The 18217-nt window shown below is 43.0% G+C and overlaps 1 protein-coding gene across 1 annotated transcript; it reads right to left on the reverse strand.

Moving 5' to 3' along the window:
* Positions 1 to 660: 660 nt before the first annotated feature.
* Positions 661 to 17560, reverse strand: LOC146672723 (protein NLRC3-like). Its single transcript, XM_085388967.1, has 7 exons — positions 17475 to 17560; positions 13959 to 14090; positions 13782 to 13874; positions 11514 to 11609; positions 4260 to 4501; positions 2352 to 4143; positions 661 to 841 (listed from the first exon to the last, which is right to left on the reverse strand). Exons 2-7 carry the CDS (start codon positions 14045 to 14047, stop codon positions 661 to 663), a joined length of 2493 nt encoding a protein of 830 aa, XP_085245093.1. The 5' UTR covers positions 14048 to 14090; positions 17475 to 17560.
* Positions 17561 to 18217: the final 657 nt, after the last annotated feature.

The raw sequence follows: 18217 nt of genomic DNA on the forward strand, positions 1-18217 counted from the left end.
CAGCTGAAAACATCACACTTCCATTAAAGTTGGTGAGGAAATGTTGAGCAGGATGAGCTGCTGGCTAATCTGGAGGCTGTAGCAGCAGCTCACAGTCACAGTGGATTTCCACTCATGAAAAAGCTCTGGCTGCTTCATTTCTCATCTCATATCAGAGACTTTAAAGCTTCACTGAAGCTGTACTGTGATGCTTCCATATTCCAGTGAGGCCTCCATAATGATTTCAGCTGTTCTGTACACACACTGTGTGCCCTGTATGGCTCAAAGTCTCTGCAGCCTGTTTTTATCTGCTATCATCAGATCTTCATCATCCTCATTCACATCCCTCACACACTCTACAGCCTCATCAGCACTGACTTCATCTTCACTGACTGATGGAGCACAACATGAACCTGTGGAGGCTGAAACACTGTCCTGTCAAACATCTCCCCGTCACCACTCCACTTCTGTCAGCCTTTAAATGAACCCTGCTCAAGTCTGTCACTTCTGTTTGGAGCCAAAAGGAAAAACTGCTGTTCAGTCGTTTGGAAAGACAACATTTCTGAAAGCACTCAAACTTCTTCACATTTGTCTTCAGACACATCCTGAACATTTAGGAACTAAAGAAAGTTTCAAACATCAAAGACCTGAAATATAGAAAAACAACAACAGTCAGTGAACTCACCTCAGAGTCTCCAGTCGACAGTTTGGACTCTCCAGTCCAGCACACAGAAGCTTCACACCTGAATCCTGCAGGTTTTGGTTTCCACTCATGTTCAGCTCTGTCAGATGGGAGGGGTTGGACTTCAGAGCTGAGGCCACAACTTCACAGTGAGATTCTGAGAGTCGACACCGAGTCAGTCTGTGATGATAGAAAATATAAAATGTGTTATTATAAAAGCAGAAAATCTGCATTATAAACATAGACTGAATGTATATGAAGACAAAACAGAGTGAGGTCATAATCTGATGAATCTGCTCTTCACATCTGTGCTTCAGCTCCTCTTACTGTGTTTGACATGACACAACGATTGAGTCTCTCTCAGACCTGCAGACTTTTAATGAGAATCTTTGTTTGGCTTTAATCTGCAGATGAAGGAGGAAGATGGTGTCACATTTAGGCTTCCATAATGTCCACAGTCTGTCACTGAGATCTGATCCAGAGTCAGAGTGAAGACACACATTTGGACTGTTTCCTGTTTTGACTCCAGAACATTTTGAATGAGTTCAGCTCAGTGAAGAGTTCCAGCTGGAAAGATGATCTCTGTTTGCTACCTGCTGTCAGGTACGACTGTTCACGTCCACACGCAGGAAAAACCTGCTGACTGTTACCAAACGGAGCAGAAATCTCATCACTGGACAATAATGATGAATGAACTCAGAGCTGCTGATATCAGATCTGATTTCAGGGGAACTAAACACAGAAATGATTGGCTCATTTGAGCTTTCTGAGCCATTATCTGCTGCTGTGTCGCTAGTTGGCAGAAAATGATTTGTATTCCTGTTCAGGGCTTCAGTGTTTATGAGTCCAGATCCAGGTGACAGCAAGTCAAAATGATGTTACCTGTCTGTGTCCAGCAGCAGCCTGTATTCACTTTGAATATTGTTATAACCTGACATGGATCAGTTTGTCTTTGATTGGTTTGTAAATGTCACTGTTTCCATTGGACCTGAGTGACGTACAAAGACAGAGAGGGAGAGAAAGGAGAGAGAGGATGGAGACAGCAAAGAGAGAGCAAACACAAACAGGTGAGAGTGGACAGGTGACCAAGGTCAGCAACCAATCAGAGAGCTTCTGTTTGACCCACAGTCACTGATGATGACTGCACATAACCAAGCAGTGTGTTACTCTGATATCAAATATGGATCCTGCTCTTATAATAATGATCATCAGATGATATTATTGTGTTATTTTGTAGCTGAATACGATGTTTGTGTGATTATCAGTGAAAGAAGCAGTGAGGAGGATGGAGAGAGAGAGAGGACAGAGGGTGAAGTTAGAAACACTAAAAGGATTTTTCGTGGATTTCATGGATGATTTGAGTGATTTCCAGCAGGACACTTAAACATGTCAGTGGACGTCCTAAAGAACATATTCACTGATATGAAACGTGTCATTGAACAGGATTAATATCAGTGGAAACATGGTGGAAACAGCTGTGACTGCATGGATGTGACACACTTCAAATCTGTTCTCCACTCTTGGATTTGGGATCCATGGAGCTGCTGCTGAGTCTGTACAATAAAGGAATGGTGTGGAAGGTTGCAGCGTACGGACACAAACACTTTGTGGTAACAATCTGATTTTATTTTCAACATTAAACTACTAACCTACACTGATCAATGATGTTAATGATCACATCTGGACTCACCGAGCCTTTCTGCAGTTCCTCACAGCTGGAATCAGTCTCAGTCGTCCCTGCTCTGATGTGTTGTACTTCAGCAGGTCAAACTCATCCAGAACCTCCTCTGACATCTGCAGCATGAAGGCCAGAGCTGAGCACTGGATCTCAGAGAGTTTCTTCTCTGATCTGTTCTCTGACTTCAGGAACTCTTGGATCTCCTGATGTACTGAGAGGTCGTTCATCTCCATCAGACAGTGGAAGATGTTGATGCTTCTGTCAGGAGAGATTTCATCACTGTTCATCTTCTTCAGGTTGTTGATGACTCTCTGGATGGTTCCTGGACTGATCTCTGTCTGACCCAGCAGACCTACTAAGAGTCTCTGGTTGGACTCCAGACAGAGGCCATGAAGGAAGCGAACAAACAGGTCCAGGTGGCCATTTTTACTCTGGAGGGATTTCTCCATGGCTCGTTTAAGGAAATCATCCAGAGAGGACTCGTTGTATTTTTGTCCCAAGAAGTTCTCCAGCACCTCTGTCTTCCTGCTGGTGTGACAGTGGAACATGTAGACTGCAGCCAGAAACTCCTGAATGCTCAGATGAACAAAGCAGTAGACTGGTTTCTGGAAGATCACACACTCTCTTTTGAAGATCTCTGTACAAACTCCTGAGTACACCGAGGCCTCTGTCACATCCAGACCACACTGCTCCAGGTCTTCTTGGTAGAACATGATGTTTCCTTTCTCCAGATGTTCAAACGCCAGCCTCCCCAGCTTCAGAAGAACTTTCCTATCAGCCTCCGTCAGCTCCTGTGGACTCGTCTCACGTCCCTCGTGGTACTTGTTCTTCTTCCTCTTTGTCTGAACCAGCAGGAAGTGTGAGTACATGTCAGTCAGGGTCTTGGGCAGCTCTCCTCTCTGCTCTGTGGTCAACATGTGCTCCAGAACTGTAGCAGTGATCCAGCAGAAGACTGGGATACTACACATGATGTGGAGGCTCCTGGATGTCTTCATGTGGGAGATGATTCTGCTGGACAGCTCTTCATCACTGAATCTCCTCCTGAAGTACTCCTCCTTCTGGGCGTCAGTGAAGCCTCGTACTTCTGTTAGCCTGTCAACACATGTAGGAGGGATCTGATTGGCTGCTGCGGGTCGGGAAGTTATCCAGACGAGAGCCGAGGGAAGCAGATTCCCCTGGATGAGGTTTGTCAGCAGCTGGCTGACTGATGACTTCTGTGTGACATCAGACAGCAGCTTCCTGTTGGTGAAATCCAATGAAAGTCTGCTTTCATCCAGGCCGTCAAAGATGAACAAAAGCTGAGAGACAGCCAGCTTCTCTGCTGTGACCTTCTGTAATGTTGGATGGAAAACATGGAGCAGCTCCAGAAGACTGTACTGCTCATCTCTGATCAGGTTCAGCTCCCTGAATGAAAGCAGAACCACCACACTGACATGTTGGTTCTCCAAGCCCTCTGCCCAGTCCAGAGTGAACTTCTGCACTGAGAAGGTTTTTCCAACACCAGCCACGCCGTTGGTCAGAACCACTCTGATGGGTCTCTGTTGGTCAGGTAAGGCTTTAAAGATGTCCTGGCACCTGATTGGAGCGTCATGGAGGGCGTCCATCTTGGAAGCTGTCTCCAGCTGCCTCACCTCATGTTGGGTATGAACCTCTTCACTCTGTCCCTCTGTGATGTAGAGCTCAGTGTAGATCCTGTTGAGGAGGGTTCTACTTCCTGTTTCATCACTTCCTTCAGTCACACGTTCACATCTCCTCCTCAGACTGATCTTATGTTCATCTAAAACCTCCTGCAGACCAACATCTGCTGAAAGAAAGAAAAACAATGAGACTAAAGAGAAAGAAAACTCTTCAATGTCTGAACAACACAAGAAGTCCAGTTTTCAGAAATGAGTCCATCAGCAGACAGATGTTCAGTCTTACTTTGTACACAGCTGCTCTGACTGGCTGTCTGCAGTCCAGCTCTGCTTCTGGATCTTTCTCCACACTGGGGACAGGAGGAGTCTCCTGATGAAGCAGACTGGTCCCAGTATGAGGAGATGCACTGTCTGCAGAACCAGTGTCCACAGCTGGTAGAGACTGGATCCTTCAGGACGTCCTGACACAAAGCACAGCAGGACAGCTGCTCCTCCTCACAAACACCACTCCTCTTCCTCTTCCTCTCTCTGTGAACACATTTCTTCATCACTAAAACATTTACTGTCAGTGAAAAACATCCAGATGTGACCAAACTGCAGTTCCTCACAGTTCCTTTGATTTCATCAACACTAATGAGCTGCTCTTCCTGTCTGCCTGTCTCATTAAACACTGAGTGATGAATACAAACTCAACACTTCCTGCAGACTTCCTGACTTCACAATAAAAGCTTTCCATCAGAGAGACAGTTATGACTTTCACTGTTTTACAGCCGCTGTGTGCAGATTATCTGGGTCAGTTCACTCTGAAGCAGCTTAGAAGTGTCCGTGTAGAGCCGTGGTCTGACACACAGAGACTTCTGATTTTCTCTATTTAAACAAACATGATGAAGATGAGCAGGTTTCTCTTCTAGTATAAACTCTGTGTCTCTCTGGCTGGCTCATGATGGCTTTTCAGGTTATATGTTTTGTTCTCTCCTGCTAGCGTTTTGCCTGCCTGGGTGGAGCTTGTAATGGCCTCTCGTTCTTGGTCCACCCAGCTATGATGATTACACCACCTGTTGCTGACTCACCTGGGCTTACCGGTAACCATTTAACGCTGCGGCATGGAGCAGTTTGTCGCTGAGACATTGACCCTCCTGTGTTCATGATCTCAGCTCTTTGCTAAGAAATCTCTCTCTAAATTCACCAGTTGGGTTAACTTTGTGTATACTTTGAGTAAATATTTCCCCGGACCTGGTTACAGACGCTTACCTGTGACTCCCGTGTGTGGCTGTGTGAGTGGAGAGCAGGACAAGAGTGACTGAAGAGGAGTGAGAGTGGACTCCCTTCCCTCTTTTCCCTGGAGCCCTGGACCCCCTCCCCAACTCACTGTACATATATAGAGCACTGTGGTTCACCCCTTTGGTAAATAAACTGTCACCTTTTTGTTTGTCAGAACTCAGTCTGTGCTTGAGTTCCTCTGTTAGCCATGACATTTTGTTGGTTCTCTCTCTTCAGGTCCCTGTAAGTGTTTGATCTAAAACATTATATTTATTCTGCTTTGATTGTTTTGTGTGCTGAGGGACATTGTTGCACGATCCACTTTTTCTTATCACTCAAATATCCTGATACTTTCAGAAAGTTGGAGAGCTCTCCTGGCTTGCTTAGTCTTTGCTCTGTACTGCAGTACTTGCACTGGTTTCACTGGACAAGTCTGCATGTGAATCTACAACTGATCTGACATTGTGGCACAAACACAGTAAACAAACACTACGAGCACCTTGTTTCATGTGCAGTGGCTTTCTTCTCATTCTGTTACTGAACACTGTATGAAAAGCCTCTCACTGCCAGCATCCTTCCAGCCCCACGACAACAAGACCAACTCACATCTTCACAACACCAAGAATTTTTCCCCTTTTCTTTGGAGAAACTGAGAAGCCAATAGGATTGTAGCTGAAACTTGCCCACAGTCCTGCTTCATCACTGCTCACTCCTACCTGTGTTGGTGCTCAGTGGACAGTCATTAGGGTTGCCAACTCCCTGAAAAATAAATAAGGGGCACCTCGTGGCCAGGGCCGGGCAACCTAGTTGTCTTCACCCTTCCCAGTGTGGTAGCTCTTTTTTGTGTGTGTGAAATTATTTTTTAACCATTTGACTTGAATTTGATTTAAGCAGATGCATATTCTTTGTGATATGACCATATGAGAAACAAATGATCATTTAGCCATTTATTTTTAGCTCAAAATGACAACATTAACACAGTAAAACAGGTCTCTTTCTTAAACAGAAGCCTGTCATGCTTAACTTTTGAGAATATAAGTAAATCTTTCTTTAAAAGAACTCTGTCCTGCTTAACTTAAAATTATATAAATTAATAGAAAACAATAAAACGAAAAATATTCTTGTAACAGTGCACATTTAGTGCATTTAGTACAATTGGCTTCAGTTGAGGTATTATTTCAGCTTTTCTAATGCTAATCAGCTGCTCCTGTTTGTAAACCCACTTGTTCCCATGATTACACATCATAACTCATCATCATTATTCATCTATGTATTACTTTTATGTATTAGTGATCTATTTGTTGTAATCATCTATCCTTGCAGTTGTTTATTACACAAAATAAATTATATTATCACACTTCTGGCCACATAGCGCTGATATTCACTGCACATGCCCATATTAACCTTAACCAGAGGGTTTAAAAAAAACAAACCAGTGTTTACTAGGGGTGCAACGATACACAAAATTCACGGTTCGGTTTGGTTCGATACTTTGGTGTCACGGTTCGATATTTTTTCGATACAAAAAAAATGTTCATGCCTTTTTAATTTGTCATTTATTAAAATTATAAATATATATTTTAACTCAAAAGTACAGTTTTTAAATTTAACCCTAACCCTTGTGCGTGTTTTTTATTTTGACAGCGAATGCGCACCTGCGGACCACTTATGTGCAGCCCTGGTTATTTAGCTCGTCATATTGCAGCCACAGAAATTCTTTTGTCCATGAAACCATAAAGCTGCACTTTCTTTTTGCCTTATAGTCTGATTTGTCATAACTTCTCCGTTTTGTGGTAAGCTTTTCTTTGGCTGTCACTTCTTCACCCTGACCTGTCTTATTTGGCTCAGCAGAACTAAAATATATATCTGTCTGTGAAGGTTCTCAGTCATCCAGGTCATCGTAGTCAAATATATATCCTGCTGCTTTTACACACGCACTCACATAAGCTCAGCGATTCTCTGCGCGATCAACCTCTCACATGTTTAAGCTTGCTGCGGGAGATTTCACTTGTCATGTTTGCATAGTAAGCTAACAATTAATAAGACGATGTCAGAGGAATTGGTGCACAAATTATCATCACTCACAGATCAGTGCTGTCGCTCTCTATACACAGTTTGCGCGATTGCAAAGTGAAAGCAAAAAAACAAGCGCAAATTCAAACGCGATTTCAATATGTCACATATTGATAGTGGCTCACCGATGCCAATGACATAATTACCCAGCTACATTTCTGAAAGAATGCAAAAGCATTGACATATATTTTTCCTACAATAGCCCGACGGGCAGGGAAGAGATAGATTTTGGTAGCCCGTCTGAAAAAAATCGCTAGCTCCGGGACGTCGGGCTAGCGATATTGCGAGCCCTGTATCTGATTGAGGAATCACTCATCTTTGGAAAAGAGAGTTTATTACAGAGAAATGGCTCTTTCCAAAATAAAAGCTATACTATCCGCTTCTTCTGGGCTATATTCTCAGCAGCATAGGAGGATCATGTGCTAACAGCTGTCTAAATGACTCGGCTAAAGTTAGTAGCATGCTTGCTTTTTTTTGTCTGCTTCCACTTGTCTTTGCACTAGGATGATGTCGGCGTAAATGTGCAGTCATATTCGTTGTGTTCCCACTAGTGCTTTCAGGTTGATCTCGTTGAAATGACCTTAACGCCACAACACGGCAAATCTCCGTTAACGAGCTACCGCCGATCGCCCCGTGCATGGGGCTAGACGGCCAACACGTTAACGAGCTAACTGCGCTAACACACTAGTTCCCACCCATGTAATTAAGCATTGCGTGGCACATCCAACATACTGTTTTACTTTAGTCCATGACTCGCTTACCTTCAGGGTCATACGTCACATGAAAACCAAAATAATTCCAAACGCCAGATCTGAATGAGGGTGGGGGAGGTCCATCTTGCAAGGAGAGCTTAACTTCTGTCTTGCTAGCTTGCCCTGCGCTCTTCCTTCTGACTATGCTGTCTGTGTTGAGCGCTCAGTGGATCTGCGCTGGACAGTGCAGCCTAGGCGGAGTAGTCGAACGCAGATTCACTGAGCGCTCAACACAGACAGCATCGTCAGAAGGAAAGTTGATAAAATAAATTACAAATGTTGTATTGTTCGATACACATGCGTACCGAACCGAAAGCACTGTATCGAGCGGTTCAATATCGATACGAATATCATTGCACCCCTAGTGTTTACATACCATATCTGCTTCTGCCGTGGCCTGGTGGACAACAAATTGGTTAAGGGTTCCCCGAGCTTTCACGCCCCTCATGTTCTTCATGTGCCCCCACCATTAGAAGCATGCCTATGGAAAAAGTGCGCCGGCACACAGTGCAGTGCGCTTTATAGGTGTTATGGTGACCTTTTCCAGCCAGGTGTTTCCCTTTTCCCATTCCTCCCTGTACTTTTGCAGCCTTTTTTCTTTCTCTGAGGGGAACAAACATTGCTGCTCTAATGCTGGGCTCACACTGTGCGATTTTTGGCCCATTTTGAGACGATTTTTGAGTCGTGCGACCGATTTGGTGATCGGCCCGATTTTGGCCTTCATCGTGCATCGTGTAGTATACGTGGGGTAACGAGAAGCGATTAACACCTCGAGCAGCTCCCGATCATCAATCGCTCGTGAGCCGCTCACACTGCTCACGCGCAAACACGTAAACGTCGGTGAAAAAGACGGAGCAGCACGGCTGTGCAGCGTGTGATCTGGACACAAGCGATGGAGGCACAACTTGTAGAACTTTGGAAAGCTCATCCGAGCCTTTTCGATGTGGCATCACAAAATGATCACGACCACAACAACCGTGAAAATAGTTGGATTTACACTGCTGCTCAATCACAGCTGCCTGATTAATGTTTTTCATTAGCAATTTAGCAAAGTTGATGGTGGTGGTTTGTGTGTCTGTGTGAGTGAAAGACAGAGAGAGCGACAGATTTTCTGTTATAACCTTCATTTTATGGAGGCACAGTGTGAGCACTCAGGTCGCATCAGAGCATCGGGCGGTATAGTGTGAGACCTGCATCGTGACCTACCAACTTCTAACCCCTGCGAGTCAATCGTGCAGTTTGAGCAGGAGCTGAATAACGTGACTGAAAAAATCGCACAGTGTCTGCCCAGCTTTAGGTGTACTGTCGTCCGAGACTTGCACCGCAGTGTCGGCGTTTGTTTCCCTGTTGGCCATGCTTCTTGTTGTGGTCATCTGTTGTCTTCCGGTATTTTCTCCGCAAGCGACCTTTCCTCGACCAATGAGATGAGCGGTAATCTGAATTGTCATACTCGAATTGTCATAAGTGTGCTGTCAGCTCATTGGTCACAAAGCAGGAGAGGGGCTGGGAATTATGTTTTCAAACAAAGCGTTAATTCCATTAACATTTATAGACTACTTTTGATTCTCACTGTATTACGGGACAAAGTGCGTCCCTTATTAGCTCAATACGGGACGTGTACTTTTGTTTCTAAATACGGGACGATTCCGTTTTTTAAGGGACGGTTGGCAACCCTAACAGTCATAGCCTGCTGCTAGCATGAATGCTAAACGTACTGCTGTGGATGATCAGCAGAAAAACATGTGGTCAGTTTGACTGTTTGCTGTATTTAAAGTGTTTTTCTCAGTTCGTCTGTATTCAAAGTGCATTCGGGGCTTTAGCTGACAGCTCTTTGTGCTAACAAACTAAACTCTCTTAGTTTAAGCCAGCAGACTTTACCAAACACAAAGCCTGCTGCTGCCTCCATGGGTTAGCTTGTGTGACTGGTGTTTGCACCAATGAAATCTAAATCACACTAATGTGTCCTCCAAGGTGTTTGGTGGGAGCACTGAGTGAAACATAAGAGCTCTGGTTAAGCCTCATCAGCTGGATAGGCTGTCCACCCTAGTCCAGGCTTTAACTCAAATCTCTGATTGGCTTTCTAACAATTACCTTGTTAGAAGAAGACAGAGACCATGATCATAGCTCCTCCTGATCTATATTCTAAAATCAGTCAAGTTGTTGCCCCTTTCTGTTCTTCTGCTGAGCCAAATATTCGAAATCTTGGAATAATATTTGACTCTTCTTTGGGCCTTGACTCACATGTAAAGTCTCTGTCTCGTTCCTGGTTCTTTCATTTAAGGAATATTTCTAAACTGCGACATATGGTCTCCTTAGCTGAACTGGAAAAAATTGTCCATGGATTTGTGTCATCGTGTTTAGATTATTGTAATTCCCTGTTTACCAGCTTGGATAAATCATCTCTTTCTCGCCTCCAAGCTGTACAAAACGCAGCAGCCAGACTACTAACTCGCTCTACCCAGCGAGCTCACATCACTCCTATTTTATGTTCTTTACATTGGCTCCCAATAGATTTTAGAATTCGTTTTAAATGATTGTTTTAACGTACAGAGCACTAAATGGCCCCAGATTATTTATCCAAGCTTCTCACTAAATACACTGCTGCTCGCTGTCTCCGCTCACAGACTCAGAGTTTGTTGGTTGCTCCCAGAACACGTCTGAAGACGAAAGGGGGCGGAGCCTTTCAGTCTGTGGCACCAAGGCTGTGGAACAGTCTACCTCTACAACTACGTTTGGTTGACTCTGTGGGATCCTTTAAAAAACAGTTAAAAACTTTACTGTTTAAACAAGCTTTCTGTTGACCAATGCTGTTTACATTTTTATACTTTTAATTTACATTTAAACTCTATATTGTGTATATTGTGCATTTTGCTATTTATCGTACTGTTTATTTTAATCTCTGTGTGCAGCACTTTGTGACTACCTGTCTATGAAAAGCGCTTAATAAATAAACTTTACTTACTTACTTACTAAAATAACAAACAGGGCTGTGAGAGCAACTGAAGTGATAAAAATACTGTTTGAAGATAAAAACACTTTGATGTTCTCTCGTTACCTAACAAAGTCCAAACCCTGTGAACTATTTTAGCTTTAATAACTGTGGATTCAGGTATCCTGAACCCATCTTTGGACATTTGTAATGAAATATTTTAAAACTCCATCAGAGACTCCTGATGTGGCTGTTTGGAGAAGGAAAAGAGGGACAAAGTGGAGCGTCGAGCTGAGGCTTCATTCACTGCAAACCTACAGTTATGTTTCCTTATTTCTGCTGTTTGCATGTTCACAGCTGAAATAAAGCTGCCTCTTTGACTTCATCCTGTTGTGTTTGGGTCCAATCCTGCCTGCCACACAGCGCTACAGGACAAAGTCTAAGATTTTTATCTTTTTAATGAATCTTTGGTCATATTTATCCAGGAAAACACAAACATGTAAAGGAGTCATCACAGGTCTCTGACCTCGTTGGTTCAGCACTGAAGTCTGGAGGTTTATGTTTGGACCAGTCACTCCTCACAGACAGACAGCTGGATCCTGCAGACTGTGACCTCTGACCTCTGCAGACACAAACATGTTTTATTCAATGATCAATTCTCTGATAAAGTGATTGAAGCAGCTGTGATCACATAGACTGCAGATAATGCAGCTGTTTCCTGTCAGTAACAGTCCTCTTAGATTAGAGTTCAGCTTTTTACAGGAAAACAAATGTCCCTGAATGCAACAGTGAGACACAGTCTGCCTGTGTGGCTGTGATAGCTGCCGTTAGGAGCGCTCATGTGTTTGCAGTTAGACGAGGAGATGTTACCATCATGGACATGTTAACAAATCCTGCAGCATCACGTGGCACAAACACTTTGTGTTCCTGTCATCTGCAAGCAACAGGAAGTTCATTAATAAAGGCGGGATGGAGACACGACTGTGATGGTTCTCCTTCATCCAGCTGTTACACACATCTGGGCTCACACGACGAGCCTTTGTCTAATACAGCAGCTGCTCTCTGAACACTTTTCTGAAGAGTTTAATAGTTTAATTATTTATATAGCACATTTAATTACAACAGGAGCGTTGACCAAAGTGCTGTACAAGAACACAACATACACAATAAAACAACTTAGAGTATTAAAAGCAAACACCAAATATAAATTAACAAACAACTCTCATGCTGTATTAAAAGCCAGTAAATAAAAATGTGTTTTAAGATAAGATTTAAAAAGATTGACAGCTGGAGCCTGTCTGATGTGTAGGGGTAAATTATTCCACAGCTTAGGCGCTACGACTGCAAATGCTCGATCACCTCTATGAACCAGCCTCGACCTTGGTACGGCTAAAAGCAAAAGATCACTTGATCTAAGAGATCTAAGGGGGGTATACGTCTGCAAGAGGTCAGACAAATACCCGGGAGCCTGTCCATTCAGGGCTTTGTAAGTCAACAATAAATTTTAAAATTAATTCTGAAGCGGACAGGGAGCCAATGAAGGGAGGCAAGTACCGGGGAAATGTGTTCACATCTTTTAGTACGTGTCAGAAGACGAGCTGCAGCATTCTGGACCAACTGCAGCCTTGCCAGGCAGGTCTGGCTGACTCCAGCATATAAGGAGTTACAATAGTCCAGCTGGGATATAATAAAAGCATGAATCGCTCGTTCAAAGTTTTTAAAAGATAAAAATGATCTCACCTTAGATAAAAGCCTGAGTTTGAAGAAAGACCGCTGTACAACTGAGCTAATTTGTTTTTCAAAGGTGAAATTGCTGTCAAGTATAACCCCCAAATTTTTGGCATGTGATTTGACAAAAGGCTCAAGACTGTGCAGGTTAAAATTAGAAGTGTTGGGATTGCCGCTTGGTCCAAAAATTATCACTTCGGTTTTGTTCTTATTGAAGTTAAGGAAATTAGAGGCCATCCAGGATTTAACTTCACTTCATTTAACTGAAGTAAGGGTTCTAGTGAGGCAGGACTGTTTCCCTTCAATTGAAGATAGATCTGAGTATCATCGGCATATGAATGAAAACAAATGTTGTATTTTCTAAAAATTAGACCTAAAGGCAGCATATAAATGGAGAACAATATTGGCCCCAGTATAGATCCCTGGGCAACACCACAAGTAAGGGGAGCTGAGGAAGAGATAAAATCGCCAAAGCTCACAGAGAAGGTCCTGTCAGACAGGTATGACCTGAACCACTCTAATGGGGTGCCCTTTACGCCACAATGCTCCAACCGTGAGATTAAAATGCTGTGGTCAACAGTATCGAAGGCAGCGGTCAGATCTAAAAGCAGAAGCACAGCTGAGTCACCTGAGTCAGTGGCTAATAAAAGATCATTAAGAACTTTTAAAAGTGCAGTTTCTGTGCTATGAAGAGTTTTAAAACCAGACTGAAACCTCTCAAGAACATTGTGTCCATTTAGAAAAGATTGCAGCTGAACAGAGGAGCTGCAAAAACTTTTGTTTGCTTTCTAGAGCAGCGTATCAAAGTCAAACTACCCACTGCTAGCAGCTGTTTCTATCATAGTTTAGGATCCAGATGTGTGAGCTCTAAATTTACACCTCTGATTAAAATACATAGTTAAAAACAGCCAATTGAGTCCAAATGTGTCTTAAAACCAGATAAACTGACAGTTACAGCTGAGCCTGTGTGTCCTTGGAGACACTGCTCTGCTACAGAGATGCATTTTAGAAACCAGGAAACATCAAAATCCTTTAAATCAGAGAGTTCTTGTTACTAACAGCTCACCTCTCTGCAGCAGAGACTTTAAAATCAATGAGGAAACCTCTAGACACGTCACTCTGTAGGGACACAGAGCTGGGTGGAGGTCCAGGCTGGTTCCTGTGAATAATGATGGAGCAGTGATGTGAGTGCTGAGCTGTGACATGGAGAAGAGTCATGGACAGTTAGAGATGGTCATCTCACCTCTGAGCTTTGGTCTGGCTCTCATGTTCCCCACACAGAGTGCTTTTAGAGGGAGGGACTCCCTCCTCTCTGTCCTCACACTGATCCATGCTGCTCAATTCACATCAGCTCACACACACTTTCTACCTTCACCTGCAGAGGAAACACAAATCATTCATGTGCACATCAACTGAAATCCTCCTTTCCATCATGTGTGCTGTCCAAATATCAGCTGCTTCTTTCCTGCTTCATCTCAGTGTCAGCTGAATGCAGTCAGACAGCAGTGTGAGGCAGACGAAGCTGCCATCAGCTGCTCTACTATCAGTCCAATCGATGGAGCCACGAAGCACACACGATGCATTCACTGACACATACTGATTTACTGTGACTAGAAGTTTCAGTCAGTTCAACAGGTGTGAACAACATTCTAAACAAATACGTCAAGCTTGGTTTGCAGAGGTCAGACGAGTGGATATCGAGTTTTCTGCCATCCCCAATTTTTTGTTGGTTTGCTCGCAGCATTTTCTTTCTGGTGAGTTCTAAATAAATTCATATCTCTCTTAATAGGCTTTTAGTGTCATTTTGAATGCGCTGAGGTCATAGATAATTAGATAAAGCATCCTAATGTGTGATGCTGCAGAACCACGTCATGTTGACGGAGAGGCTTATTATTTGGCATTATTGCACTCAAACCAGCATATGAAATGGATGTAACAAATCCAGACTTGGCTCCAATGCTGCACATGGGGCACGACGACATACCTGCGCCTCCAGGAATTTATAATTCCGAAAATGATTCGCCGTGTATGCGCTGACTCCACAGACAAGGTACGCGAAAATATCGGGATAGGACAATGGCAGTAGGCTGTCTGGGTTTCCGCTCCGCTGCCTTATTTCATACGGGTCCACATTATCGATGCACGCTATTTTGTCCAAGTACCGTCTTTTGGCGTCTTGGCGCAATCGGTTGCGATACAGCCCTTTGTCTTTTGCGCTGATTTTAAGCATGGTTCTGACAGTCCTGCTTCCAACACAGTGTGTTTGTTTTGATTTGTGGCCTTCTGACATGGTGCAGCAATCCCACAATGCACTGCGGTGTGACATCAACTCCAAAGCCCTATACGGCAGACGGCAGAAGCGGAGTGGCCAAAGAGTAAACCTTCAAAAGTAAGTACTGAATATTATGTCACTTATTTATGTGCAGATGTTTAATAATGAAAAACATTAAAACATTCCTGTTGGCCACATGTCGGCAAAGTTATGTGACATTAGTGATGTTTGTACTTTCAGCGTTTACTTGGTTTTAAAGCCTCTACTTCAAAATATATATATGTATAGTCGACCTTAATCTTACAGAGAATGTGATGATTTTATGAATAATTAAAGTCAGTCATATATCCACAAACACAACAGGCTGAAAGTCAGTGATGCTGCTCGGTTTGCAGTCCTGAATATCACGGCACAAGCAGGATTCACTGCACTGTTAATGTTAGCTATGTTATATTGCTGCCTCTGTTCGGTGGTGTCGAGCCAAACGGACTTTAACGTGTGTTTGAACGAGCTGACGGTTCACTCGTTAAGCTGAAAGAAAGATGCTTTAATCACAGCAGTCACACATGTGTCCACTGCACCATCTGGAACTCTTCTTGTTTAGCACTCGTAATAACACAAACACTAAATCCTGCTTCTCTGGTGCTGTTGTGTAGCAGTGTGTACACCTGAGACTGTCACCTGTCTGTCTGTCCTGCACTCTCTGTCTGTTTCTTTCTCTCTGATTGTGGAATAAAAGTATGAACATGTGTTTATAAGTTACACTTGTGTTTGAATCCTGCAGCTTATCACAAATTGATTTCCATGTGTGACGACTGCAAGTGTCCAGAGTGAGGACAGACTGAGGGAGCCACTGCTGCACATCATCTGTGAGGCTTTGCACCCCTGATGATCCACCAGGACAAACTCAGCAGTGTGTGAGGAAGAGGAGGAGGAAGAGCCAGCAGCAGCTGACAGATGGAGAGAATAGACAGACTGTTCCCTGTTTGTGAAGGACTGCTAGGAAAGTTTAACATAACTGTCTGTGCTGAATCAGTCTTATTAGGTAATGTTTAAATAATTTTATCCTCCCAGTGTTTTCAGTGTGGGAGAAAGTACTCAGGGCCTTCAAGTTAAACACTATGAAAGGCAGCAACAAGTTTAATGTTCAGAAACCTAAAGTCTGTATCAGCAGCAGAATGGAGCTAAAAATAAATGTTTGTTTCACTTCTATGAAGTTTTGAGTATTTTGGATCAGTAGCTGCTGTGTTTGTTGCATCATATTGCTGTAACTGTTTATATGCTTTATATATTCTGAGGTAAGTTGAGCTATAGTGTTACATCATTTTCTATAAGGATGTTATGTGTTTGTATACTTTCTGCCCAGTTTGACCCATTTAGCAGAAGTCAGCCTGTTTAAGGCTCTGATATCTATTCTGTGTGACTTAAAGCAGTTATGACATGGTCTGATTTTCTCACCCAATAAAGGAATATTTCATATATCAGTCTACTCTTCATTCTATCAGACACAGTTATCACAGCTCGCACATTTTCTTTTTACACATATATGTAAGCACTGAGCCAAATTTAGTAATGCCAACATACTGAAAGAACAACATTTGTTTCTTATATATAATACATCTATATATACACAGTCAAAGATACTTGTCTTTGATTGAAGATTTAAGGTGATAGGAAATATAAATAACTGCTACTTGAATCTTTGACACAGAGTTCAAGCTCACTGCTGTAATATATATATATATCATAATAATCTGACAATAAATATAATATTGGCCATATTATATTTACATTACCACAGTGAGATGACTTTAGTCTCATGAACAACATTAGCTAATTGTTATTTACTAGCTAATCTTAAACGACTGTTCAGTACAGAAATGAAGCCCAACAATCATGTTTTACAGTCCTGTGGTCTCAGCCTCAGATACTCAACTAATCAAAGTGATATCATGAAAAAAATGGCTGAGCAACAAAACATTTTTTCTCCATTTCTGTCAAACAATGCTGTATGAAACGTTTCTCGCTGTTAGTATCATGGTTGCTAGGCAACCTGAGCAGCGCGACGAAGGCTAGACCGTCCCATTTCACAAACCTCTCACTTCCGCACTTCTCGTAATTATAGTACGCACCGTACGTAGTACGCGTAGTGCGCGTACTTCAAGCGTGCACTCTCTTAATTGGGAGACAGTACAAACTACAAGTACACAAAACAGGAACGTAGCTCAGAGTGGCGGACACACTCGGCCTCGTTGGTCCAGCTGTGAGTCCGTTACCGTGAACTATGGAGCGGCAGATTTGTGCTGTTTGTGCTGGAACTAAGCTGCACACAGCTGATGTTAGCCAGGAAACATTACACACTGACTTTAATGGAGAGACCGGAAATACAAACACACAGTTTGTTGTGTGAAGAAATCAAATGTGAGCTGAACAAACAGTAAAGTTCCTAAAGACAAACTGTTAAAGGAGGAAACAAAGCAAACTTACAGTTTCTTCACACACCAACAAGCTCCGCTCCACACCTGGACACTAAACACGGACACACAAGTGAGCTGCTTCCTGGAAGGAGGCGGGGCTCCACCTGAAACTCACCACAGGTGGGAGGGGCTCAGCTCTGTGTGTGCTGATGTGTTAACTTTAAAAATATGCCGTCTGACTGCTCAGACTGAGTCAGAGTAAAGTTCACATGCTGACGTGTGGAGACATGAAACCTTGTTGTAGCTGCAGGTGTGAACACACTGATCCCAGATCAGCTCTGCTGTATTTGTAACATGAACATTTCTGCTGCAAAGCTTCAAATGTTCAGCATGTTTCTCTGTTTCCAGTCTATAGATCCAGTCACACTTTCTACCTTCACCTGTGCAGTAAAGACTGAGAGCAGAGCTGAAACCAAGCGTCCAATCAGTGAGCAGCATCAACACCTGAGCTTCATTCAGACTCTGTTATTGAAGATGTTGTTGGTACAAAGTTCATCTGCTGCTCACATGAATCCTGTGATGAAAGCTTTATTTCACTGAAAGTTTCTTCAAATCTAATTTCAACCTGTTGAAGTAATGAATCAAAGTGCAGACTGAGAGTGGATCACATGATGTTTAAGGTGTGTCATGTGACATGTTCAGTATTGTCACACATGTCTAGATTGTCCCTGATATCATAACTGCTCAAACACTGATGATTATATTTGAAGAATTATTACTTTTGGCAGCAAAGTTTGAATGGAGCTCTCTGTC

The sequence above is a fragment of the Rhamphochromis longiceps genome, linkage group LG3, assembly GCF_057381845.1.
Source record: "Rhamphochromis longiceps isolate RC_006_pf linkage group LG3, R_longiceps_female_GT1.1, whole genome shotgun sequence".
Lineage (NCBI taxonomy): Eukaryota > Metazoa > Chordata > Actinopteri > Cichliformes > Cichlidae > Rhamphochromis > Rhamphochromis longiceps.